Below are 24,770 nucleotides of genomic sequence, written 5' to 3' on the forward strand. Positions count from 1 at the left end.
GTAAAGAATTGTTGCAAGCATCAATTTTGAATAAATTAGCTTCAATAGTTACTGATTTATCGAAGATTATGTATTTCTCTAAATTACCGTTATATGGGAGGTGGGCGTGGTTATTGAGCGATTTTAAAAATTTTTGGCCATTTGGTATGTTGTGCAAAAGCCAACAACTGTGCCAAGTTTGGAAGAAATTGGTGCAGCGGTTACCAAGATATACACATGTAACCATAAGTGGGCGTGGCTACGCCCATTTTCCAAAAATTTATAATATTCTTATTTTTCGTCTAAAACTTATTATAAATATCAATTTTGAGTGAATAATCTCCAGTAGTTACTAAAATATCGCAGTTTTCGTATTTCTGAAAATTACCGTTATATAGGAAGTAGGCGTGGTTATTGAGCGATTTTAAAAATTTTCGGCCATTTGATATGTTGTGCGAAGGCCAACAACTGTGCCAAGTTTGGAAGAAATTGGTGCAGCGGTTACCAAGATATACACATGTAACCATAAGTGGGCGTGGCTACGCCCATTTTCCAAAAATTTATAATATTCTTATTTTTCGTCTAAAAATTATTGTAAATATCAATTTTGAGTGAATTATCTTCAGTAGTTACTAAAATATCGCAGTTTTCGTATTTCTGGAAATTACCGTTATATGGGAAGTGGGCGTGGTTATTGTCCGATTTCGCCCATTTTCAATACCAACCTACCTTGGATCAACAGAAACCCACATACCAAATTTCGTTGAGATATCTCAATTTTTGCTCGAGTTATCGTGTACACGGACAGACGGACAGACGGACAGACGGACGGACAGACAGACATGGCTTAATCGATTTCTTTTTTCATTCTGATCATTTATGTATACATTTGTCTATATCTATCTCGATTCGTTTTGGCTGTTACAAACAACCGTTATGTGAACAAAATTAATATACCCTTGTGCACAAGTGCGCTCGGGTATAAAAAATAACATTCATAATACTTTAGAAAATATTATAGTATAGTATACTGTGTGTATGTAAGAGAATTTTTGTGACTAGGGAAAATGAAACACCACTAAATGCAAACTGCTATGCTTTTTGAAGGGCATTGCTAGTTGATTTGGTTCAGTATTTGTTTGATTAGAAGAATAATGGACTTGAAATCTTTGAATACAAAATTTTAAAAAGTATGACTGCTGTTTTTTGTGAAAATATGGGCGTGATAATAAATGCTCGCTCAAATATTTAGCATAACACCTTGGGTGATTTTGTTCTACCTATCCGTGGACTCGTACGTATGGATATGTACAATATGCGCGCATTCGTACTTGAAGCCTCGAAGGTAGTAAGTAGTAGTCTCCTTTGCAGTAGCGGGCGCTCACCAAAGGAACGTTGCGATGCGACGGCATCATTAAGGCCAACGGAATGACATTGCTACGTGCATATTTGTATGTACTATGTGTGCACGCGTATGCACATACATACATACATATGTATGTTTTTCTGTAGGATGTGTATATGAGCATTGCAGCCAACAGCGCGAGATGGATGTTGTAAAGTGCTACCTTGAAGGGCAAAACCGCAGAGCTTGGCTCAATACGGATTTCAATGCTTCTTACTTTATTTATTTTTTTTGTATATAAAATACTATGTATTATATTGTATGCATGTATATGAATATGTGAACATTTTTATATACATTAGTATGGTTCTTAAAAAATATCAAAAAGTAAATTTTTAAAATCTAAAAAAAAATATCAGGGATCGCTGCCAGGGTTTGAAGTAATTTAATTTTTTTCTAAGCTAAATAAAATTGTTGAATATAATTGTTATAAGGCCATAAATAACAAAAAGAAATTTTGTTTGTAAGTCAAAAACAGTTCGACAAAATTTTACTTTTACCAGTTATAACTCAGCGAGTTTATGAATTTATATGAATAAGTTTCAGTAATGTGTCAAATTTCCCAGAAATCCAGTTGAATTTTTCTTGAATTTTTGTGATTAAAAAAAAAGTTAAACCTTGGTAGCGACCCTTAATTGTTTTTTTGTAAATTTTGAAATTTCCGTGGATGCCTTGTTTTTGTACGTAAAACCAAATAAATGTGTGCCCCATAAAAATTTAAGTGTTGATCATTTAAGGACCGCCCTAATATATGTAAATACGTGGAAGCTGTGTATAAATATATGTGTTTGTATTGCGATTTATTTTTCTTCATTTGGTAAAGATCTATTTTATTTCAACTCAAAATTGTTGCTGTTGTGGGTGTGAAATGATTATTTGTATGTTTTATTTTACTATACATATATGTATTGATACATTTGATGTCTGTTCGTACATACATACACACTTACATATGTATGTCCTTCTCACTCGCTTCCCACCATTAGCAACTCCGCTCGTTGGCAATTTGGTGGAATTTTTGAGGCATTTTTGAGCCTCTCACACACATTCGACGGCAGGCATTCTCAGGTGTGCGCATACCCCTCTACTATCAGCTCTCTATTGTTGTTTGACTTTGTTGACATTTCTTTTTTTATGTCACTTCCATCTTTTTTCTTTCGCTTTCCGTGTTGTTACCTTCCTCTTTCTTCTGTCCTTTTCTTCGCTCACATGTACATATGTATGTGATATTTTGGCCACTACATTGCTGCACATCCTTAGAGGCTCGTGTATTGATCCTGCTGTAGATAGTCAGTCGTTGTTTGTGAGTCGGCGTAGACAGACACCTATTTAAAATTTTTTCGGTCTAAACAAAAAAATGCTCTGATGTGAATAAAAAATAAAATTTTGTGAAAATAAATAAAATTTGCTCGAGAGTGAAATAAGTATTTTAGAACTAAATAAATTTTAAATAAACTTTACGGCATAAATTAAAAAATAAAGTTGGGTGGAAAATTTTTAAAACATAAAAAAGTAATTCCAAATTTTCCGTGCCGTGACGGGCCTACCTTAATATTTAGTCTTCGCGTCAACTCTCACTTATTATTCGATCATCTGCACCATAATCTACACCCAAAAATTTAATCAAATAGCCAGCTAAAAATCAACAGCCAAAAGCAAATCGTCAAATTTTATACTAGCTTCCCAATCTCTTTCGAGTTATAACTTTGATGCAACGCATTTACGTAACTCGCATTCTCAACTGCATCCGATATTTAAATACTTTGGCGCTTTTTATTTTCTTCGCTTCGTTTCGTTCGTCTTCGCCACAATTTTTCCACTTGTCAATTAATGCCAGTTAATTCAATAAATTAACTCAAACTGGAGCATTCGGCAATTGTTAAGTTATTAAAATTTATTTCATCGAAATCATCTGCGGCCGCTAGTGCGACGCCGGCACTAATGCCGTCGCCGTCAGCAGCATCAACTTCATCTTTAACTTCGCCGTCGTCGTCATCGCCATCATCACCGCTGTCATCGTCTTTCTCCAATTCGTTTTCATCATCTACATCCTCGTCAACACCATCATCGTCTTCCGCGTCTGCGGCCTCCACCGCCTCTTGGTCAACGCGCCTCAGAGCCGCTGCTTCACAAACCACTTCGACTTCATCACTGCCATCCGGCTTATCGCTGGCATTGGCTGCAGCAGCAGCAGCTGAATCTTCCTCTTCAACAGTCGCTTCCGCCTTCTCGCCTTCATTATTACCTTCATCTTCAGTAGCCGCAGCCACATCGCTGGTCACTGCTGCGTCATCTTCTTCTTCGTCACCTTCATCATCATCAGCAGCAGCGAGTGCGGCCAACACCAACGTCACCTCCACCGCCACAGCCGCATTAACACCTTCGTCGTTCCGCGTTTCATCGGCACATTCTCATTTAAAATTAATACCAATCGAATTCGATCGTAATATAATGGATTTAATTTATGAACCGGCGAGGTGAGTGAGTTGTGTGTTGGGTTTTTTTTTGTTTGTTTTTATGTTTTATGTATGGTTAAACATGATGAGTTGTGTTTTTGTGTATGCTGTATATGTAGTTATTCTTCAAGTGGCTCCTCTATGCTGCTTAACTTTTGAATATCAGCGCAAAATCAAAATGATAACTTGAATTAAACTCTTTATTGCCTATAAAAATTAACTTCTTTTTTGCTAAGCGATGACTGATTTTTTCAAAACTTCGAGCTTAACGACTTGGCTCAAGATCATACTTGTTTTTCTGTTATAAAAACTTTTTTTTCTTCAAAGCTCGTTGTGGCCGGCATTGAAGAAAGAATCGTCGAAAAAGTTGTTGTTGCTGGAATATTTTTATTAATTGGTATATGATTTCCCACGTTTTTGCACAAAAAATCTTAACCCTCGACGAGCGATGGTTGTAAAGGCGCTACTTTTTAATTTGTGGTTTTTTAGAATGCAATTTTTTACTAAATATTTGTTTTGAAGGGAAAAATATGTGTATATAAAATATTGTATATGTAAAATATTGCCAAATTATAAATGATTTCAATTCAAAACCTGAAAGGTCTGAATTTCCCTGTCGGCGGGAAAAGTTAATTTTGCAGCAACAAAATGGTGAAGAGCCTTTTGTTTCTATCTTTATTGAGTTCCACCCACCAAATGGTAAATAGTGCAATACTGGCAGTTAAAAGAACACCCACAAAAAAACATTTTCTTAGAAATCGCAAAAAAATGCAACATGAACTTGACCCATTAAATTCAAAACTCTTCATCTTACACGTTTTTGATAGTTTAAAAACGTTTTAAAAGCGTTTTAAAATTTAATTTTTTAAAAGCAAAAAATTTATTCAAGGTTATGTCGGAAGTATTTTTTTTTTCGCTCCAAAATAGAATTTTCAAAAAAGTATTTAGTACTTCTTCATTTTCCATATTTTATTTTATTTTTTTAGATTATCATTAACTCAAATACGGTTGCTCGAAAATAGCTATAAAAACCAGAGCACAAAATCGATTCCAATATTTCACTTACAGACAACGACAACTTACAAAAATAAAAACGCCGTTATTTGATTTGAAACTCTCCTTAACAAATGCCAAGGACAAAAGTTTTATTTTTGCAAATACGAAAAACGACTTTTTGTAATAAAAACTGTTCAAATTGCTCACAATGCAACGGAACATTTTTACATCGAGAGAATTCGAAGCAAAATTTAAAACTTAAGCAAAAGAAAAAACAAAAGGATTCAACACCGAAAACTACATGGCCTTCAACCTCCCTCATTTCATTAACTTTCCTTCATTTTTAAAATATTCAAAAGCTATTGTGTAGTTCAGGGTTAAGACACAAAACATACCTTTTCAAACGATAGCATATTCAAAGCCAGAATCTTTCTCTCAGTTAAACAATTAAGAAAGAAAAAAAGTTAAACAAAAGGAACTTACTAAACTTACAAAAAAAATAAAATTAAAATATTACAATGAAAATGAAAATGAAACAATAAAAAATAAGGGAAGTTTTGCTTCGAAAATTCGGTAACCTAAGATAGACTCGAACTTTGACATTAGTTATGGTGATGTAAGGGTAGGTATTCAGGTCCATTGCACCGAACTTTGACATTAAAGTTAGAACTTTCAATGAATGTGCAGCTTTGTTTGACATTCATATGTTAAGAGAGGTCAAAAACATTGTAGCAAAGCAAAAAAATGTTCTAGCATTATAGAATATACAATAAAGCCCCTTTACTCTTCGTTAACTTAAAATAGAAGTTCAAACTTTTGATGAGTGAATGCTATACAACGACCTCCAACAATGAGCTTTAAAAAGACCTTTTCTGACACAAAAGCAACAATAATTGAAACAACTCGCAATTAAGATGAACTTTTCAAGCTCATATATAACAATCACAACTAGGAGCAGATTTTCTTCGGAGTATTTCTAACAATAGACAGGCTCGAAATGGCAAATGGCAATTCAATGAATCTAACCTAATCAATAAACATACTCGTGTTATGTTCAGACCATAGTAAAAACAAAAGAAATCAAGGGTTGACTTTAATGAGAACAATAAGCTTTCATTAATTTCAAGACCTTTGCTGGGCATTCAAGAAACAGTCGAAATATTAATAAAAGCACATACATATGTAGCTAACTCTATGAGTTTCCTAACATGAAAAAAAATATATAATATTTATTTCAACTAAGGAAAAAGTTTCCATCAATTTGAAAGCGAAAGCTGTCACCTTTTGAAACAAAGGAAAATTTTTCAAAGGATAGAAGTTCGCCTTCCACTACTGTGAAGAAAAAGTTGTTTGCGTTGAATGATACACCTTTAACCACTTTCAAATTTCGAGTAGCTTAATGAATAAATACTTATGGCAGCTGCTTTATTTTGTAACCAACTTGAAAAGGAAAATGCATATATTTTTTCCCCAACTATACTCGGAGCAATTGCTAAATCCATGGCAGTTTGATCTACATCCATGCATATACTTACGCATACCTATTTAAAATAAAATGCAATACCATGTTCTTAAAAAACTCTCAAAATACTAGGGCCATTTCAATGATTTTTATTTTAAACGATCATATAATTTTTTTTTTTAATATTCTAAATTTAATTGTGAAATAATACACTTAACCCGCATTTGTATTTGAAAAAATTTCAAGAAACTTGTCTCTCGTGAAAGTAATGGGCAGATCGAAAGTGTGGATTAACATAATCCTCAATGCTTTCATCCTTAAAAAATATTACGAGACAAGATCAAACGTGTGTGTCAATGCTTCAGACCACAGTGACTGGTTAATGCTATATCAAATGAAAATACACATTCTTTGTTTAAGATAAACTCCCAAAATGATAGCCCGATTTTTACGGTTTAGTTTGTAAAATAAATATTTGAGCTACAGGGGGGCCATAGGGATATTTTCTTCTGGATCGTGAAAGAATTCACTCAAGTGTGTACTATTTTGCTATATAAATCTTTAGAGCGTTGCTTTTCTAAATGCATAAGACTCAGTTTGGCTAATTTGCCAAGTCAAGTCATCGACATAATTTTATGCAAAGCAAATACGAAAATACTTCTACCACCACTATTTTACAAATTTTTCCTATCTACTCTCTCGCTTTGTTCCAAAGTTTTAATCGTATTTTTCTCTCGCTCTCTTATAATTACAGATTGCCGGTGAACGAATGTCAGGCAAGTCAAACTGCTAGAGTGACATCTAACCTGAACGCATCAAGTAGTACAATGGCGGTTAGTCGAGTACCATCGCCACCTTTACAGGAAGTAAATACACCGGTCGCCGAGAACTGGTGTTACACACAGGTAAGTGACATAGAGCCATTTGGATTTGCATATTCTATTTATACATGGTTATCAATAAAATAAAAGAAACTGAGCATATTTAAAAGGAAAACATGGAACGGTAATAATAACAGATAAAAGAAAAATAGTAGTAGAGAAAAAGATTAAGGTAGGAAAAAATCACAGTAGAAAAAAAAACGAAAAATATAGTAGCAGAAAAATAAAATAAAAAATACTAATAAAAAAGAAAAACTAGTATCCATTAGAAAAAATAGTAGAAGTAAATACACCAGTCGCCGAGAAATTGATTTTCTTTGATATGGGAGGAGATAAACGTGTATATACAAAATTGGGAAAATATAACAACATTGAGGTATAAAAGATAAAAATATAGTATTAGCAAAAATAAAAAATATAGTAGCAGAAAAAAAGAAAAATTAGTAGTATAAAACGGAAAATAGTAGTAGAAAAAATATAAATTTTCAGGAAAATACAAAAAGAAAAATACAAGTGTAAGTATCACAACAAAAGTAGAAAAGCAGTATAGATAATAAAAATTTTAAAAAATAAAATTTCCGCAAATGAAATATATAATATGAGTACGAAATCTTACAATGAAGCAAACAACAAAAAAACACAGTAAAAACACCTTAAATCAAACACTCCCCACAAGTAGCTACAAAACTAGCCCAAGAACATTCATTTTCTCACAACCCCGACAAGATTGAAGTACTAAGTAAAAAGGTAGTAAATAGTGCTCACTGCATTAACATAGTTTCTTTATACATACCTACATATGTAGGTATGCAGTAAGAGAAAAACAAATTGTAATTGAAACTGCTCGCAATTCGCAACAATGTCAAATGGAGAATTGTAAAATTGCAAAAGTGTGCAAGAATTTGTAAGAATATTTGCTGCTCGCATAATGAAATGAAATGCATTCGTTACGTTGTTGCTTGTTCTCAATAGAGTGCTCTTGTTTATTTTCATATTTTTTTTGTTCTATTTCTCATTTTTTTTTGAAATTTTTCTTGCTTGCCTGCTATGCGCCCCACCTGAGCAACCCTGACCTTCTTCGCCGCTCGCTCACACCTTGGCTTCACATATGTATGTATATACTTATGTTGTATGTAGTAAATATACAAACACACATTCATGCATAGCTATTTATTTTACTTCCTCGTTGCTTGAATGTGATTGAATTTCAACTGACGACGAAAATTTACTTCCTATCAACCTTAACTGCGCTTGCTAACTTGCAAATGTGGCTGCAGTAAAACAGCAAAAACAAAAAAAAAAAATGCAAGCAAGAACAAAAAACAAATAAAGCGCTGTAGTGCTAACCTCAAACTGAGACTGTGTGACCGACTACCTAGGAAATCTATGTTCTTTTTTGTATGTATGTATGTATGTAGCTGTTTCGATTTGTATGCGTTTACGTGCATTTTTCGTTGATGAACAGTTCGCTTCGCAACGAGTGTCTATTTACCTACGCTTCTACATATAGTGCATATAGCATCCATTCCATAGGCTTCTCTATCATTATTCAACAAAACATCCATCATTCTTGCTAAACACCAAAGAAGATGGTGGCTCCGATGAAACCGTTTGCCATCGTCGCGCTTGTTGACAACGATCTTTTTTTAATTTTTTCAATCTTTTTATAAGCAGAAATAAAACTTTTGTTGAAATAGATGTAGACTATTTATTGATCTTTTGCTTCCTTTTTATCTTTTGTTTATTAGCTCAAATTTCATTCTACACATCGCCATTCTTTTTACCCAATTTTTATTGGATGTGCCACTCAATAGACTCATATTTAATATTTATTTGTTGATTTTTGTGAAATTTTCCCATGAAATTTGAGTTAGGTTTTGAATTTGCTGAATTTAGCGATTTAGTTCAAATTTCTGATTGTATAGATCAAATTTACTGCCGCTTTTATTTAAGCACTTCCTCTTTTGAAGAAAGCAAGTCCGCAATGCGTGATTACAGTGCCTGTTAAACCATTTACACTGTCCCAAATGGAAGTGAGGTGGCCCCATAGTTTCACTTCCTTTATCTCTTGGCAAGCTGATGAGAAAGCGAGAACCCAAGTAATTCAGTCGGTTTGTCTAACGAGGTGTACATTGTCATAAGAAATGGTGATTCGATTACTACTCGTCTTTATGCCGATTACTTCTGCAGAGCAACCTCGAAAAGGAGAGACCCGATTGGCGAAGTTTTTTGTCTCGGCCCAAACCGACGAACCGTTGGAGAGCCAAATAGGAAGCAGAGGAACAACAAAAATCGGTGTTCGTAGGAAGTATGCTGTCTCGCTGATCTACATTACCGAACCGTGGCTAGTCATCTAATCGACTATTTTGTTACCTTCCATATTGCTGAGTCCAGAAAACCGGCAGAAAGAGGCGTTGATGTGAGTCAGTGATGCTGGCGTTGCACGAAATTTCCGAACAATTATTGACTTTACTAATTTGGATCCTAACGGTTTCCATGCCATTCGACTATCCTGATAGGAACTTTTACGTAGTCCTGATATGAAAAAGAACTAACTGAATTTTTTTTTTCATGATCAAGTTTTCCTCAGATTTAAATCGATACTAAAATCGGGATTGAGTAAAAAAATAGACTGTAAAGCAGCAGAGATTGTAATTAATAGAGCATATGGCAATGGCATTCCTTGTATTTTTTCTATTTTATATGTTCGCATTAAATTAATTTAAGAAAATATAAAAAATTACATAAAAATTATTTTTTTTTCAGGTGAAAGTGGTGAAGTTCAGCTATATGTGGACCATAAATAATTTTAGTTTTTGTCGTGAGGAAATGGGTGAGGTACTGAAATCGTCCACATTTTCTGCCGGTGCTAGTGACAAACTGAAATGGTGAGTTAAAAAAGAAGACTATTTTTTTAAATTAATAAGCAAAATACTAAACTTTTTAAGTAAAAAGCAACAAAAAATATAAGAAAAATTAGAGAACTAAGTAAATAAAAGGAAAGAAAATTTTTTTAAATTAATAAACAAAATATGTACTAAAATTTTTAAGTAAAAATTAACAAAAATATATAAGAAAAATTAGAGAACTAAGTAAATAAAAAGAAAGAAAGTTTTTTTTAAATCAATAAACAAAATACCAAAATTTTTAAGTAAAAATAAATATAAGAAAAATTAGAGAAGCAAGTAAATAAAACCTAAACTAAAACAAAAAATATAGTATAAAGTAAAAAACTAAATGCATTAGCAAATTAAAGCAAAACTTATAATAAAAACAATACAAAAAAAATTTATAAAATTTTGTAAAAACAAAAATTTGAAAAAAATAAAACTGAAAAATAGAATTTTTTTCTCTACATTTATTTACTGAGACCGTTATTCCGTCTAAAATGTAAATTCTCTAATTACAATTTTTACCTTTTCACAGGTGTTTACGCGTGAATCCAAAAGGTCTCGATGAGGAGAGCAAAGATTACTTATCGCTATATTTACTGTTAGTGTCGTGTAACAAATCAGAAGTTAGAGCCAAATTTAAATTTTCCATATTGAATGCGAAAAGGGAAGAAACCAAAGCTATGGAATCGCAGAGGTAATTTCATCTTTTTATTTGCTGCCATACGCTTTTACTAATACATATTATCTCTTTCTTCTTTTCCCGCTCCATCTCTCTCTCTACCATTTTCCAGAGCCTACCGTTTTGTACAGGGCAAAGATTGGGGCTTTAAAAAATTCATACGACGAGATTTTCTATTGGATGAGGCCAACGGTCTGTTACCCGAAGACAAATTAACTATTTTCTGTGAAGTTAGCGTTGTAGCTGATAGCGTGAATATCTCTGGTCAATCAAATATCGTACAATTTAAAGTACCCGAATGTCGTTTGTCCGAGGATTTGGGTGCGCTATTTGATAATGAGAAATTCAGTGATGTAACGTTGGCGGTAGCCGGTAGGGAATTTCAAGCGCATAAAGCAATATTGGCAGGTAAAAGAAGGAGTTTATTGTTGTGGCATTTATTTATAATAAGTAGCTAATAGTCGTATGGCCTTATTCGTAGTTAAAAAATAAAGAATACTTTAAATGCTTTATACGGGTAAATCGAAAATTTATATGTATGAAAAGGTCACTGCTTAAAGCTACTTAATTTTTTTTGTCACTTAAATATTTTAATTATTTTCTGAAAGTATAATAGCTTATTAAAATGGAATGTTATCTTATTTGTTCATTATTTCCACTTCTTTAGCACGAAGTGAAGTCTTTAATGCTATGTTTGAGCACGAAATGGAGGAGCGCAAACTGAATCGTGTCGATATACACGACGTCGATCATGAAGTTCTGAGAGAAATGCTGCGTTTCATCTACACAGGCAAAGCGCCAAATTTAGAAAAAATGGCTGATGATCTCCTAGCCGCTGCTGATAAGGTGAGTGTGCATATTTTTATTGCAGGAAAGAGAAATTTTATTTAAAAATAAATCTGAGCGATATTTTCGGTTGCAAGATATCATCACTTTGTGACTTAAAAAAATAGCCGTCCGTCACCTATTCACAACTCGATTTTTTTTTTTTGTTCAATGGGTTAAGATATCTTATATCGTTAAAATAATTTTGATCTGCTGACAGCCTTATAAAAAAGAATTTAGTGTACAATTTCTTCGTCAAACCTTTTAACCTATTGACTTTTACAAAGTGGGTATTTTTGAATATTAACCCTAAACGGGTAAAAATATGTAAAATAATGTTACTCCTTAAGGTTTAAAGACAAGAAAATTGCACGAAACTTTTTTTAGATGCAGTTATCCTTCTTGGTAGGCGCTGTAACCGCCTAAGTGCCAACTGACGTCAATTGGAAATGCCAAGTGAACCCAAGTTCTTCTCCACCTGGTATTTCCACCGCAGATGATGTCTTTCTTTTTCTCCGCTACCAACATCAAGGAGTGATGAAATTTCTTTCCGAATTACATAATCTTGTAGTGCAAATAACTCTGTTCACGTTTTGAAGTAGCAAATGATAAAAAAAAAGTCACAAAACTTTATTGAAAACAGTAACATATGGCAGCGCAGTTAGATGTGTTTTTTTATGAAATTAAGTTCCAAGTTCAAGCTTTCGAATTTCAACTTCAGCTTCTTGAAAAATTTTGTTCCAAATTATTTGATAAAAAATACGGAAGCCCTATCGGAAATCGTTTTTGAAATTTTACAAGTCTTCATATACATAACTATATTGATGTCTTTCCAAATCGATTGGTATAAAATATGGAAACGCCCTTCATAAACGAATCAAATTGAACAATTATTCATAATAACGCCCTTTGAAGTTTATACGATGCATTTTTGCAAGACAATTAGAAAACAAAAATTTTTTAACCGAACATTGGTGTCGCCCTTTTACATTTTTCGTCATATCTTCGGCGTTTACAGTTGCATCTTAAAGTATGATATATCGATGTTCTTGCTTTGAGCAGACAATTTCTTTTTTTTTTTTGCCCGCTCAAGTATGCCGTTTTACTACTTACCCACAGGATCTCAGTTCTTATCGCGCTAACGTAGCACGCTAATGTCAGCAAATTGAAGCTGACCGAAAATCGTTAAACTTTTGTTAAGGAAGTATTTCGATTATTCTAGTAGAACTATTAAAAAAAAAAATATTGCCAAAGGTAGAAAGATGTCACCAAAAAAATTTAAAAAGCCTAGGCTCGAAACTGCCTTGCAAAAATAGTTTATACTTTGCTTGTAACGTGGTACGGTCTAATGTGCATATGTATGTATGTATGTATATCTACGATAAATTTAAAATTTCATTACTATCAAAAGCGTATGGCAATCCGGTTTAATGGATTTTCAAAGTTAAAAAGTCTTGAGTTCAAACTTTTGAATTTTCCCTTCAGCTTTTTGCGGAATTTCGATTCAAAAATATTAGAATAACATATGGTAAGCCTTTTCAAAAAAATATTTGAAATAATATTTCATAGTTTAATACAGCTAAGTTTTTTTGAGTTAATAGCTGCCTTTTATTCAAATTCCATGCTCAACTCAAATAAACATTCTGCTTATCAAATTTTGACCAAAAAGCATCCCAACAATGAAACTTTCAATTTATTGCACTTAGTTTTTTTTTTTTTGATTGTATCTTTCCTCGAAATAATTTGTCGCTTTTATAAACAGTTTGATTATTTCTTTGTTTTCGAGGGCAACATAAAAATCTCCCCTTTGAACATCTCCATTTCTGCGAACAACCTTTCGACATGCTCGTCATGAACCACCAATCTAAATTATTTATTTTCACAACTAATCAAATTACTTTTCGACTAATTTTTCATTTTATATTTGTGCTTCTTTTGTTTACAGTATGCGCTCGAAAAGCTGAAAGTGATGTGCGAAGAGGCGCTCTGTCTTAATCTCTCCGTAGAAACCGCAGCGGAAACTCTAATATTAGCCGATCTCCATAGTGCGGATCAATTGAAAGCACAAACCATTGATTTCATAAATACGTAAGTAGTACACCAAAAAAGCAATCACATCAACACGAAACTCCCCCTTAAATTCCAAATGCAGCGCAGCACAATTGATGCGATGTGCATTGTGTTTGTGTGTGTGTATGTACATAATTGTTTATAAACATACTTTTTATGCGAAATGTTTATAAACAAATGCGTAAATGCGTGCGCGTTTGAAGTTGCGGAGCTGAGTGTTTATTTATTAATTTGCTTTTATTAATTTTCCCGCACTCCTTCTTTTTCTCAAAACTCTTCCTCCGCTCGTACGTTTGCTGCCCGTTAGTCATGCCACTGATGTGATGGAAACTTCTGGCTGGCAGAGTATGATCGCGACACATTCACATTTGATTGCGGAGGCATTTCGTGCGCTTGCCACACAACAAATCCCACCAATTGGACCACCACGGAAGCGTGTAAAAATGAGCTGAAACCGCAACGGTGCAAATAGCTATCACAGCAACACCAACAACAACAACAAAAACAACAACAACAATAACAAAAATACAAACAAAAACAAAAATTATAATAACAATAACTGCAACAAAAATAACAGACATAAATTTAATTATAACAAATACAACAACAACAACAACAACAAGAAATTCAATAACAATGACAGGAACCGCAACACAAACTATGTAAACAATGAGATCAATGAAAATAATCAGAAATTGGATAATTATCAATACAACAACAAAAACAATAAAAACAACAACAATATCCGGAGCAGTAGCAGCCACAAAAGCAGCAGGCGCCAACGAAAATGTCACCAGCGGAATCAGAGTAGCAGCACTAGACGCCAACGCGACGGCGTATTAGTGTCTAAAAGCCTTAGTAGCAGGAGCAACAAAAACAACAACAACAATAGCCATAGCAATAAACAAACGCCCATCAAGAGCACCAGTAGTAATGAAAAATCGTTATTTTCGCGCGAGTGGATACGCAATAGCAAAACTATATTGACACATAAGTGCAAGCAACACGCTAACAACAACAAAAACAATAATAAAGACAAGAACAACAACCAACTGAATCACCTAGCAACTGACCGAAATAATAGCAACACACAATTCAAAGACAACAACATCAAAACCAGCAGTAAAATGAATGTTGTAGTTTTAAGCGACGATAACATTCACGGCAACAACCAGATGAGCTACTGTAGCTATAAATGCAACAGCGATGGCAATAGTCCACATACAAAAAGCATGAAAATTTATTACCAACCACAGACACGCACTCCAGCAACATTTCGCAGGCACATTTTGGAGACGAAATCAAGCGTCCAAAACCACAACAACAACAACACCAACAACAACGATGACGGCAACAGTGCTGGCAACATATTCATGCTATATATGGTTGGTATACCATGTTTTCTACTGCGAGATATGTTGATGGAGCCCGTATATGCCAACGACGCAGTGCAGGTACACTGGCGAATATAACAATTGCTATGCGCAGTCGAGCCGCCGCTGGCAGCTGCAGCAACAGGAAGAAAGTCAACCAACATTGCTACAGCTACCGATCCCACTGATGCGCACGCGACCACCACAACCGCACTCTCAACTACAGTCATGCGTATATAAATGAGAGCTCACATACAGCAACAATTCCATTGTCTATTATTTAAAGATTTATTTTACTTTACTGTGGAGCTAAGCCATTTATTATGAATTAAGGAAGTAAGACAGTTAAAAAGCAAATTGTTGCCAAACATGTGCTCTTTAGTTACATTTAGCCGCTTAGCAACATTGTTGCAGAACTTCTTTGATTTGTTACTGGCGCTTGTGAGCATAGTTGTTCAGACGTACACATCTTTTATTGTTGTAATTGTAAGAGAAACTGGTTTTCGTGCTTACGAGATAAGATTTTGTTGCTGCGGGGAAAGCGTTTACAACTTAGTTGTTGGTTGTTTGTTTGGTGCTTCAAAAAAATTGTTTTTAATTGTTGCCAAATTTTAAACAAATCTGAAGGAGTGAATACATAATGTATTGCAATTAAAAAAAAAAAAAATATGTTAAAATTTTGAGATCCCAATTTTTAATGCAATTTTTTAAAAACTCCCATTGCTTGCTCTTAAAATTAAAAATCACAGAAAAGTTATCGCAAATTTTTTTGAAATTCGGTTGATATTGTCACAAAAACTGTTTCTTAAAAGTTGCTGTTAGAATTTTTCCAACTCATTAAAGATTGAAAATAAATATTGCGAAAAAATTTAAATTTAATACAAACTTATATGTACATATATTTTTTGTAGTTTTAATGTGTAAACTTAATTAAATTTGTAATGCAATTGCCAGCACCAACAACAGCAATGGCAATCTATGAGGAAAACATGAAATTTCTGTGAAAATAATTCATGCTACGCTGCGCTCAGATTTTTTTGTAAGCAAAAGCGATAGCAACAACTACAAAAACAACAAACATGCAAACACAAAAACTGACCTTAAATCTGTATCAAAAAATGTGATTCGTTTGCTTTTTTTTCTTCAATATTATTTCTAACTTTTTATTTAGCCTTGACTCTTGATCCTTTAGAACTTTGAACAAATTAAAAAGAAATAAGAAAATAAATAATAAAAGAAGAAAACAAACGAACAGAACGATGATGAGTGTGTGTATGAACCATAAATTATGTAAAACTGATGTAAGCTTTTATGATTTTTTTTTTTGCAATTATATGCTACAAATATGGAACTATTAGTAAAGTTAAAAAAAAAACAAGTAATGCTTTTGATGTGCAAGTATCATGAAATATAAAAAAAAAAAACATAAATACATAATTTATATTATATTTAATCATTAGTTGCAAAAGTAAATGTTATGAATAAAATCAACAATGTATGTACGCACGGCAAAAGCATGAAATGCGGAAATAGAAAAACAAAAAAATGGAAAATTTTCAATTTTTTCTTCTAGTTTTTGCATACCAGTTTGCCAGCGCATAATTTACTTACTTCGACACACAGACTATTGTGCATATGTTTGGTTTGAACGAAAATTTTTGTTAGGTGGCGTTATATTCCTGTGCGTGTTTTATTATCGCTTGCTTAGGTGAAAAGTTGGTAAGACCAGTTTTTTTTTATTTTATAGGACAGAAAAACTTTTCAAACTCATTTTCTTCAAGCACATATTTTGCAAAAAATTGTAAGAGAAAATTTCGCGAATTCCAACTAAAACAACTCCAAGCGAATCAAATTCCACAACGTAAGATTTTGTATTCCTTGGGACTTAGCAAATTTTCTGTGACTTATTTGGACTTAGCAAGTTTGCGTATCACTGACTCGAAACGATTAGCATTAAAACCGATAGCTCGATCTTTTAGGAAACATTGCATTTTTGAATGTTCTTGCTTCTTGCCTTAAAATATTTTTTTTTTTTCGAAAAAGTGGACTTGGCGATTTTTCACTCTAAAGGGCCGTTTCCAGCTCTCAAGAAAAAACGAAAAATCCATATAAAATGACGCACAAGAAATGGAAAATAAATTTTCAGAATTTCTTAAATCAGTTTGCAGCTCAAGAATAAAATTTTCGTATTTCTTCAAGAAAACCTACAGCAAAAGGAAAGTACTTTTTCAAGCAATAGAAATAAAGCAAAGTATTTTGTTTTGATTTTCCTTGAGAGCTGGATTCTAAGCTTTAGTTAGCGATAAACGCCACTTATGGGTTTAGCTCTAGAGCTATAACCTGTTCACTGTGTCTTCTATATTTGGGCTTCGTATGCTTCATTGTTTCCTGTGTTGATTGAAATATTAGCTTAAAAAAGCTTTTTAACTTTTTTATTCTTTGCTAGCAGCTAATAAGACAATTGTGAATATGTTGAGGAAAGATTTTATCACACAATTTTACAAATATAAGAAAATCTTCCGACCTGTTGCAGTTGACCATCATTCCTTATTTAAAATGTTCCGCTGAATATGAAGTCGAAACATAAAATACTAGGAACAGTTTTTGAGATATGTATACAGGCAGTTTGTGCAATTCACTTCTAAGTGAAGTTCAACCAAAGTCACTTTGGTGGGGGTTGAAATTCACTCTGAAGTGAATTGCAGTACCTGCCTGATAGCCACATTTCGTTTATTTTTTGAGACCTGGTCTGATAAAGCGCGGTAGATCGGATTTCTTGCTTTAAAAATTTTCTAAAAATTACACTACAATAAAATTCTCAAAATTTTTTATAACTAAAATGTTTAAAACAGAAAACGGGTTTCGAATGGTAGTGATATACTAGAAAGCGCTTTTTTAGAGGAGCTACTCTTTTTGCCGACTGGGATATTTAAGCTAAAATTTTTAATACCAAAATTTAAACTCACAAATTACTCTGATATCCTGATAGTGATATATGTTACTTTTTCTACTTAGTGCCGTATTCTCAAGTAGCTTTTAAAATTTATCTGCCCCGCAACCTTATTTTTTTCAGAACAAAACTTGTGTTTAAAAAAGTTAAATCTACTACATAGAAGATAGAATTTGCATACTTCCAACTTGCCACTTTTCAGGTTGAAGGGTGTCTCAGAATGGGATAGAAATTTGATATTTTTCAGTCTCATTAATTTTTTACTTTTATAATTTTTTTTAGCCGCAAAAATCCAATCTAAAACAGGTACGCTTTCTATTTAAAAGCGGGAAAAACGCACTCCCGCCCATCGCCATTTGTTTCCTCGTTTAGTTGCAATCTTTATGTGTTCTTTTGCGTGTTTTCAAAATTTTTGGATGTAGTTGTATGTATGTACATACATATGTGTGGTATTTGTAATCGACAAAGAAACCATAAACCAAAGGCAAAGAAAGCAATTGAACGCAACGATTATTATTTGCTACAAAGAATATAGAAAAACGTTTGCAAAAAAAACGATCAAGAACAAAAAGTAACAAAAATTAAGCAGCGTGCAGCATATAAGTTTAATACCAGCGACAAAAAAGCAAACAAAATAGATAAATCAACAACAAAGTGATATAAATGTGTAGGCAATTTTCAAAAATAGAAGATAAAAATTGAACAAAAGCAAAATAGAAAACAATAAACAATTCAATGTCCGTAACACTTTAACCGCAAAAAAACCAACCGTTTATAATTGCCGACATTGGCGACATTAGAGCAGTTAGTTAGTATGCGCCGTTAGAACAATATTTTAGTAATGTGTAAAAATAATCGAAGCAAAGGCAAATTGCTGTTTTTTTTGAATAGAAGACAGATAGAGCATAAAATAAAAAATAAAAATTATATGCAAAATTATTAATGCAGAATTTCCACTGCGCGTTGATTAACAATAATTTTGTGTAATGACAGAGCTGAGCATTGACAAAATACTCGGTGTCATTGCTGTAATAAAAATAGTACCTGCTGTGGTTGTAACAGCATAAAAATTAGCTAAACAGTTTTGAGCAATGTTGTTAAAGTCACAGCTATAAATTTGGGGCGTAGTTCCGGCTGTCGTTAGAGTGGATAAAAATAGTCATTGAATTCACTTACACAGCGCTTTTTTGTTCAATGACAAACGAACTTAGTAACTATGTTTATGAACGTAATGACACGATTAGTTTTTAATGTCGTGCTTTTGTTGTAAAACTTTTGTCATTTAAATGCCCAGTGGAAATCCGACTTTCGAAAAAAAAAGTTTTTGAAAATTGAAAACTCAATATTTAAAGACTTACACCCAAATTCCAAAAAAAAAAAATGAAGAAGACTTTAGCTGCTTTATAAATTGAAAATTAGCATGAAATCTACTTTATTTTTTATGAATAAGGCCATAAGCCGTCTGTAGATTTGAGAAATTTGTATGTAGCATAAAAAAGAAAATTGTTTAAAAAAAATTAGCATTGATCCTAGTTCGTGCATGACCCCTCTGCTTTCCCCTCCTAGAATAATCATCTGGCAAGTATGTAGCTGCGCTCGAAAAGCTCGGCATGCTGAGGCTTTCACGTGTGGAAGCATATCAGTTCTAAGCGAAAAGCGTGTGCATAAAGATTTCATATGCGGTAAATTTACGTTTAACGGTTTTTATATTAAAAGCAATTCAAATTAAAAAAAAAAAAATTGTTTTAAACTTTAAAAATTTTAATTTTTTAATTACATACATACAGCTTTGAAGTAGGGCAGTTTCAAATTTTTTCTTCTCGCTCTAATTACTTCACCTGTTATAATTCCACCATATTTTCAATAAGTCTATCTAAACCGAAAGCAGTGAAAAACAATAAAAAAATGTTTTGAAAAGCTAAATTATATTTAATTTCATAAATTATATTTTGCAAATTTTTCCCCTATTCATTGTTGCTTAATTGCAGCGCTCAATAAAAGCAAAGCTTTCAAAGACGGCAGCGATGAGCAAATATTTTTTTTAATAAATATTTTGTTTTTAATAAAATAAAATTAAATAAACTGAAATTAAATTTTTTTTATTTGGTTCATCATTGAGTGGTAAAAATAGATTTGTGAAATTTGTATGTTTTAAAAATTAAATTTTGTTTACTATTTTACGCACAATAATTTTTTTCTCAGTTTTTCACTGCTATTTTTTTAATGGTAATATTGTATTATTTTATAATTTTTTTGCAATTACAAAATTTTTTTTTATATATACAACGTTAAGCGGAAATTTATCATCAACTCGCACCATTAACAATCTAATTAGTCGATATGTACATATACCAACATCCCCACACCACACTAACACCACCAAAATCAACCAACAATACTTATGAAACCGACAACAAAAACAAACAAAATACACACAGTTTTTACAGCGAACTAAAAACAAAAACTGTGTGCTCTGACTGGCCACAAAAAATTATGAATTTTAAATTTGAAAGATTAAAATTGGAAAAAATAAAATAAAAAATTGGGAAACAAAAAAAGGAAATTTTTTAGTGTTGAAATAAAAGGTTTGAACCCGAAGCGATTTTCCACTTGATATAAAAAAAAAAAACGAAAATGATTGCATGGTAGTAATAGATTAGAAATGTGCTGCAAATCACGTGAAAACCCATAGTAAAAAAAATATAAAATTTAAAACAAAACGAAAAAGATTATAAATGTTGCAAGAATGAAGAAAGCGCTGCGTGAGTTAGAACAAAACACAGATTTTCAACAACAACAACAACAACATAATAGTAAAATAGAAAATAAATAAGCGTTTGACAGCGGCACTGGAAAAAATTTAAAACAGTACATGAAATTTGCAACAATATTAAAACAAAAAAGCATTGTAAAATACCCAAATTGTTGTCTTGTAACAAAATGGTATTTCTAAAAGTTGTAAAGCAAAAGTAAAAAAAAATAAATAAAAAATAATAATAAGAAAAAAATAAGTAAATGATACAAGTAAAAATAAAAAATTGCAAAATATAAAGTAAAAACAAAAATACAACTACAAGTTTAAATGTCGTTTTCTCAAGTGGCTTTTAAAATTTAGCTGCCATTCAAAACGCAGATAAATTTTAAAAGCTACTTTCGAAAACGGCACGGAAATTGAGTAAATGAAACAGAGAACATTACAACTTTAAATTTACTACTAAAATTAATGAAAAATTATACAAATTAAAATTTTAAATTTTAAAATAAATGTAAAGTATGAAGAAAATACACAACACTATGCAAGTTTTTTTTTGTCTAAATTTAATTAAATGTAAGTAAATTTATTTTTAAAACTATTATCATTATTATTACTATTAAAGTTATGCTTAATTTTATAACAAATTAATAAATTTATGTAGTATATGAAATCAAATTTTTGTTTAAACTGCTTCAAATTACTATTTTTTAACTTCCTTACACAAAAAAGAAAAAACAAATTAATTAAAATACTTTTGTGCGTTAAATTTTTGTTTAATTTTTTTGGTTATTAATATAATTTAAGTTCTATGCTTTCTTGTTTTGGTTCACCACTCCTTTTTCAATATTAAAACTGCAGACTTTTTTCATTAAGTTGGCGAAATTTTTTTGGAAATTTTTTTCAATTGATTTATTTTAATTAGGTTCTTTTCATTTTTTTTTTTGCATGTGTGGTTTTGGTTTACCACTCCTTTTTCACTATTTAAACTGCTAACTTTTTTCATTTAGTTGCTTTCTCTCAAATACTTTTACACTGCTTTTTCGGCAATTAAAATCTTTTTTTTTCACTTTTCGCTTCTCTCTTTAGTTGTTTACAAATATGCGATGTCAAAGTTAAAGTTAAGTGAAAAAGAGACCACCATTTAAATTTTAATGAAACACAGTTTGTAACTCTATTATAAATAATTTTAATTACTAAATAAAGGAAAAATAAATATCAAAAAAAAAAAAAAATATTAACACAAAAACTTTGTTATTATAGGTATGTAATTTTCACTTTAACTCCTCATTTTTATGTTTTATCGATTTTTTTTTTTTGTAATTTTTATTTAATATATTTTAAGTATTGCAAGTTTATTTTATTTTTTCTTTACTCAAGTCTCTTTGTTCTCAGTTTCGCATAGTTTAGGCCTTGCTGGCAACAAATATGAATAGCAACAAATAACTAAAAGAAAAAAAAAAAAAACAAAAAACAATAGGAAAAGCAAATCTCAGCAACAAATCCAAGCAGCATTGTAAAATACATATTTGGTGACGCATCCAAGAAGAATAAAAGAAGAGTATGCAGTCTCAAGTGTAGATTGCATAAATCTGCATATTATATAGAGAAGTAATAATACAACAACAAATTATTTCAAAAATAGTGCTGAGAATATATACATACATATACGTGTAACTCAGCGTTGATATGCTGCAACAACAAAAACAAGGATAAAGAAACACAAAAACAAAATGGGAATGAAAATGCAAATGAGAAAAACCAACAAACTTTAAAGTAAGCGTAATTTAAAAATTAATTATAGTTAAGCAATTAAATAACTTACTATTACAACAACAACAATACAATACAATTATAATATAAAAATACATAATACATAAAGTAAAATGAACACAGACACAAAAAAAAAATCTTATCAACTTTGTTTTTATTTTCGATGATGCTATTCTAAGGCCGAAAGGTAAGGGTGGGAAGTAGTCAAAAGTTGGCGGCAACAAGGGCAGAGCGATTTTATTCATTTTAATATTGTTGCACAAATGGGAGGACGCTAAAATTTACGCCGACTTTTCATGGCAGAAATACGCTCGGAGATGTTTCTCGGATAAAATGTTTTTTTTTTTAAACAGTTCTTTTGGAATAATCAAAATACTTGCTTAGCAAAAGTTTCATACTTTTTGCAGAGTAAATCTCTTTTTGCTGACATTAGGGAGGTAAATTAGGGTAAGAATGGAGATCTGGTGTGTAGGTACTAAAACGGAGTACTAGAGGCCATTGAACTTTGGAACAAAAAAATTGTGTTCTCGAGGCTAAAACCTTGATATGTCATACTTTACGACCTGACTGTAAATGCCGAAGAGCTTATTCAAAAACCGCAAAATCTTTAAACTAAAGTCAACAAAGTGGTTATATCTACATTAAATTAAAAAAATTTTAACGAGAGTACATACATACCTACATTCTTCTTGGGGATAGGTAAACATTTAAAAAGCTAATATTTGTAACCGCTGTTAAGAGAATTCCCAGCCAAATGTTTATAATTATCAGCACGTATTTAAGGTATTTAAACTCAAAAGATCTATATGTATGAACATAGGGTTAGAAATATATTTATACAGAAATTTTCTTAGATTTACATTTTCGTGTTACGATAAGCAAAGTTCACTGCAGAACACATCCAATTACATATGTATTCGAAATGCCACGTAATTTTTGTACTCTTTGTATTGGTAAAATTTCTCGAAATTTCTACCAATTTAATTTACGTCTTCTTTTCTTGCTCATCCAAAAATTGCTGCAATAGCGCCGCATCAATTGGTATGCTCAACAATTCAGAGCCATCTATGTTACGTTTCGATTTCACCAATTTATGATCAAGAAATTCAGTGAGTTGAGCGCGTAAAGCCAAATCGGAACTGACAAGAAAAGCCTCGCGGCAACTCCAATACAAATCCTTGAAGGATATGCCTATTACAATGACGAAAAGATATTAGTCAAGAAAGATATATGCGCGTAACAATCTTATATTAAACTCACCTTGAAAGTTGGGATTGCCTTTGTTTTTCAGCTGATTCTTAACAATGAGCATGTAAATGCCACGCGTATTTGTGGTCAACGAGGAGAAAACGCTGCGCATAGATGACAATGCTAATTCACCAGAGTTTTGTACCAGCAGCGAGTTTTCGTAGGCAGTTTCATCGCTGTAGGGCAGCATTGTAGTGCAGTCCCACCAAGAGAAATTGAAATTACTTAGCCTCGTGTGATCCCATACTAAAAAAGATATAATGTTTAAACAATGAATGATGACTGCCCAAAAAACTTAATACATATAAATTTTTTTATAAATCAATATTTTAATTAACCGGTTTAGTCGCTTTAATAAAATTCATAGCCCTTAAATACTTCTTCTCGTGAAACTTACATAGCGGTGTGTTGATGTAATCAATGGACGCCAGTAGATGTACTTGGCGTAAACTGGCCAAACGCGCTATAATCGCCTGCGCTTTCGTATTCCTCAGCATGCTGCCATCCAAATTATGCACAATCAAATATATGTGCATTTGTGGCGCATACGAGAGCTCTTCTTCAATTAAATCAACCGCCTCATGGGAATTTGAAGGACTAGCAGTACCACCGCCGTCCAATATTTCACCAACAATACTATCCAATATATCTTTCAACGTTAAACTGGGAAAGAAACCATTAACCACCAATACTGTTTGCTCGGCGAGAACCTCGCGGTGAAATGCTTGCAGAAGCTGACGCTTTGAACCCAATCCGTATAGTAGCAAATTGAAGCCTTCGTGTAGTATGCACAACCATTTCGGAAAATATGAACGATACTCCTCCATCATAGCGCCTATGGCTTCCTCGTGCTCAGCAGAGGGCTTCATTTCGTTAAGCAAACTGAAAAGGCGATCCGCAGGTAGTCGTGGATTTTTAAGGCGATCGAGTGTGTGATCGGAGGTAAGTATTTTAGTGCTGGCATGTGCTTGAAAATATCCATCACTTTCAGGTACATAGTCTACGGAGGATTTCTTAGCGCGCGCCG

General features: G+C 32.4%; 3 protein-coding genes across 5 annotated transcripts in view; 2 read left to right on the top strand and 1 right to left on the bottom strand.

The window, feature by feature from the left end:
* LOC118739797 (protein roadkill) overlaps window positions 1-14,189 on the top strand; it is a 228,178-nt gene extending 213,989 nt beyond the window's left edge. For 2 of the 3 annotated variants that reach the window (XM_036471316.1, XM_036471305.1), the window contains exons 2-8: window positions 7,053-7,203; window positions 9,946-10,067; window positions 10,606-10,767; window positions 10,865-11,160; window positions 11,420-11,598; window positions 13,523-13,665; window positions 13,955-14,189. In XM_036471316.1, the coding sequence (XP_036327209.1) occupies window positions 7,126-7,203; window positions 9,946-10,067; window positions 10,606-10,767; window positions 10,865-11,160; window positions 11,420-11,598; window positions 13,523-13,665; window positions 13,955-14,099 (1,125 nt within the window). In that variant the 5' untranslated portion in view covers window positions 7,053-7,125 and the 3' untranslated portion in view covers window positions 14,100-14,189. Of the gene's footprint in view, window positions 1-2,811; window positions 3,862-7,052; window positions 7,204-9,945; window positions 10,068-10,605; window positions 10,768-10,864; window positions 11,161-11,419; window positions 11,599-13,522; window positions 13,666-13,954 lie in introns of those variants that run through there. The other variant, XM_036471312.1, reaches the window with a different exon arrangement.
* Window positions 14,190-14,283: 94 nt separating this feature from the next.
* LOC118737332 (probable serine/threonine-protein kinase fhkE) lies at window positions 14,284-15,260 on the top strand. Its single transcript, XM_036467811.1, has 3 exons — window positions 14,284-14,309; window positions 14,402-15,036; window positions 15,136-15,260. Exons 1-3 carry the CDS (start codon window positions 14,284-14,286, stop codon window positions 15,258-15,260), a joined length of 786 nt encoding a protein of 261 aa, XP_036323704.1.
* Window positions 15,261-23,356: 8,096 nt separating this feature from the next.
* The window catches only part of LOC118739869 (origin recognition complex subunit 2), a 2,545-nt gene continuing 1,131 nt past the window's right edge, over window positions 23,357-24,770 (bottom strand). Inside the window, exons 3-5 of the mRNA XM_036471369.1 lie at window positions 24,141-24,756; window positions 23,756-23,989; window positions 23,357-23,686 (exon numbers count right to left, since the gene is read on the bottom strand). Of these exons, the coding sequence (XP_036327262.1) occupies window positions 23,481-23,686; window positions 23,756-23,989; window positions 24,141-24,756 (1,056 nt within the window). The 3' untranslated portion in view covers window positions 23,357-23,480. The remainder of the gene's footprint in view (window positions 23,687-23,755; window positions 23,990-24,140; window positions 24,757-24,770) is intronic.

This window comes from Rhagoletis pomonella, unplaced genomic scaffold (assembly GCF_013731165.1).
Source record: "Rhagoletis pomonella isolate Grant_MI unplaced genomic scaffold, Rhpom_1.0 Rhpom_scaffold_00001, whole genome shotgun sequence".
Classification (NCBI taxonomy): domain Eukaryota; kingdom Metazoa; phylum Arthropoda; class Insecta; order Diptera; family Tephritidae; genus Rhagoletis; species Rhagoletis pomonella.

Coding starts and splice junctions, on each gene's coding strand:
- LOC118737332 (XM_036467811.1), top strand. CDS start 14,284: ATGACAGGAACCGCAACACAAACTAT. Junction 14,310..14,401: donor GGAACCGCAACACAAACTAT/GTAAACAATGAG, acceptor TATCCGGAGCAG/TAGCAGCCACAAAAGCAGCA. Junction 15,037..15,135: donor ATTCATGCTATATATGGTTG/GTATACCATGTT, acceptor TGCTATGCGCAG/TCGAGCCGCCGCTGGCAGCT.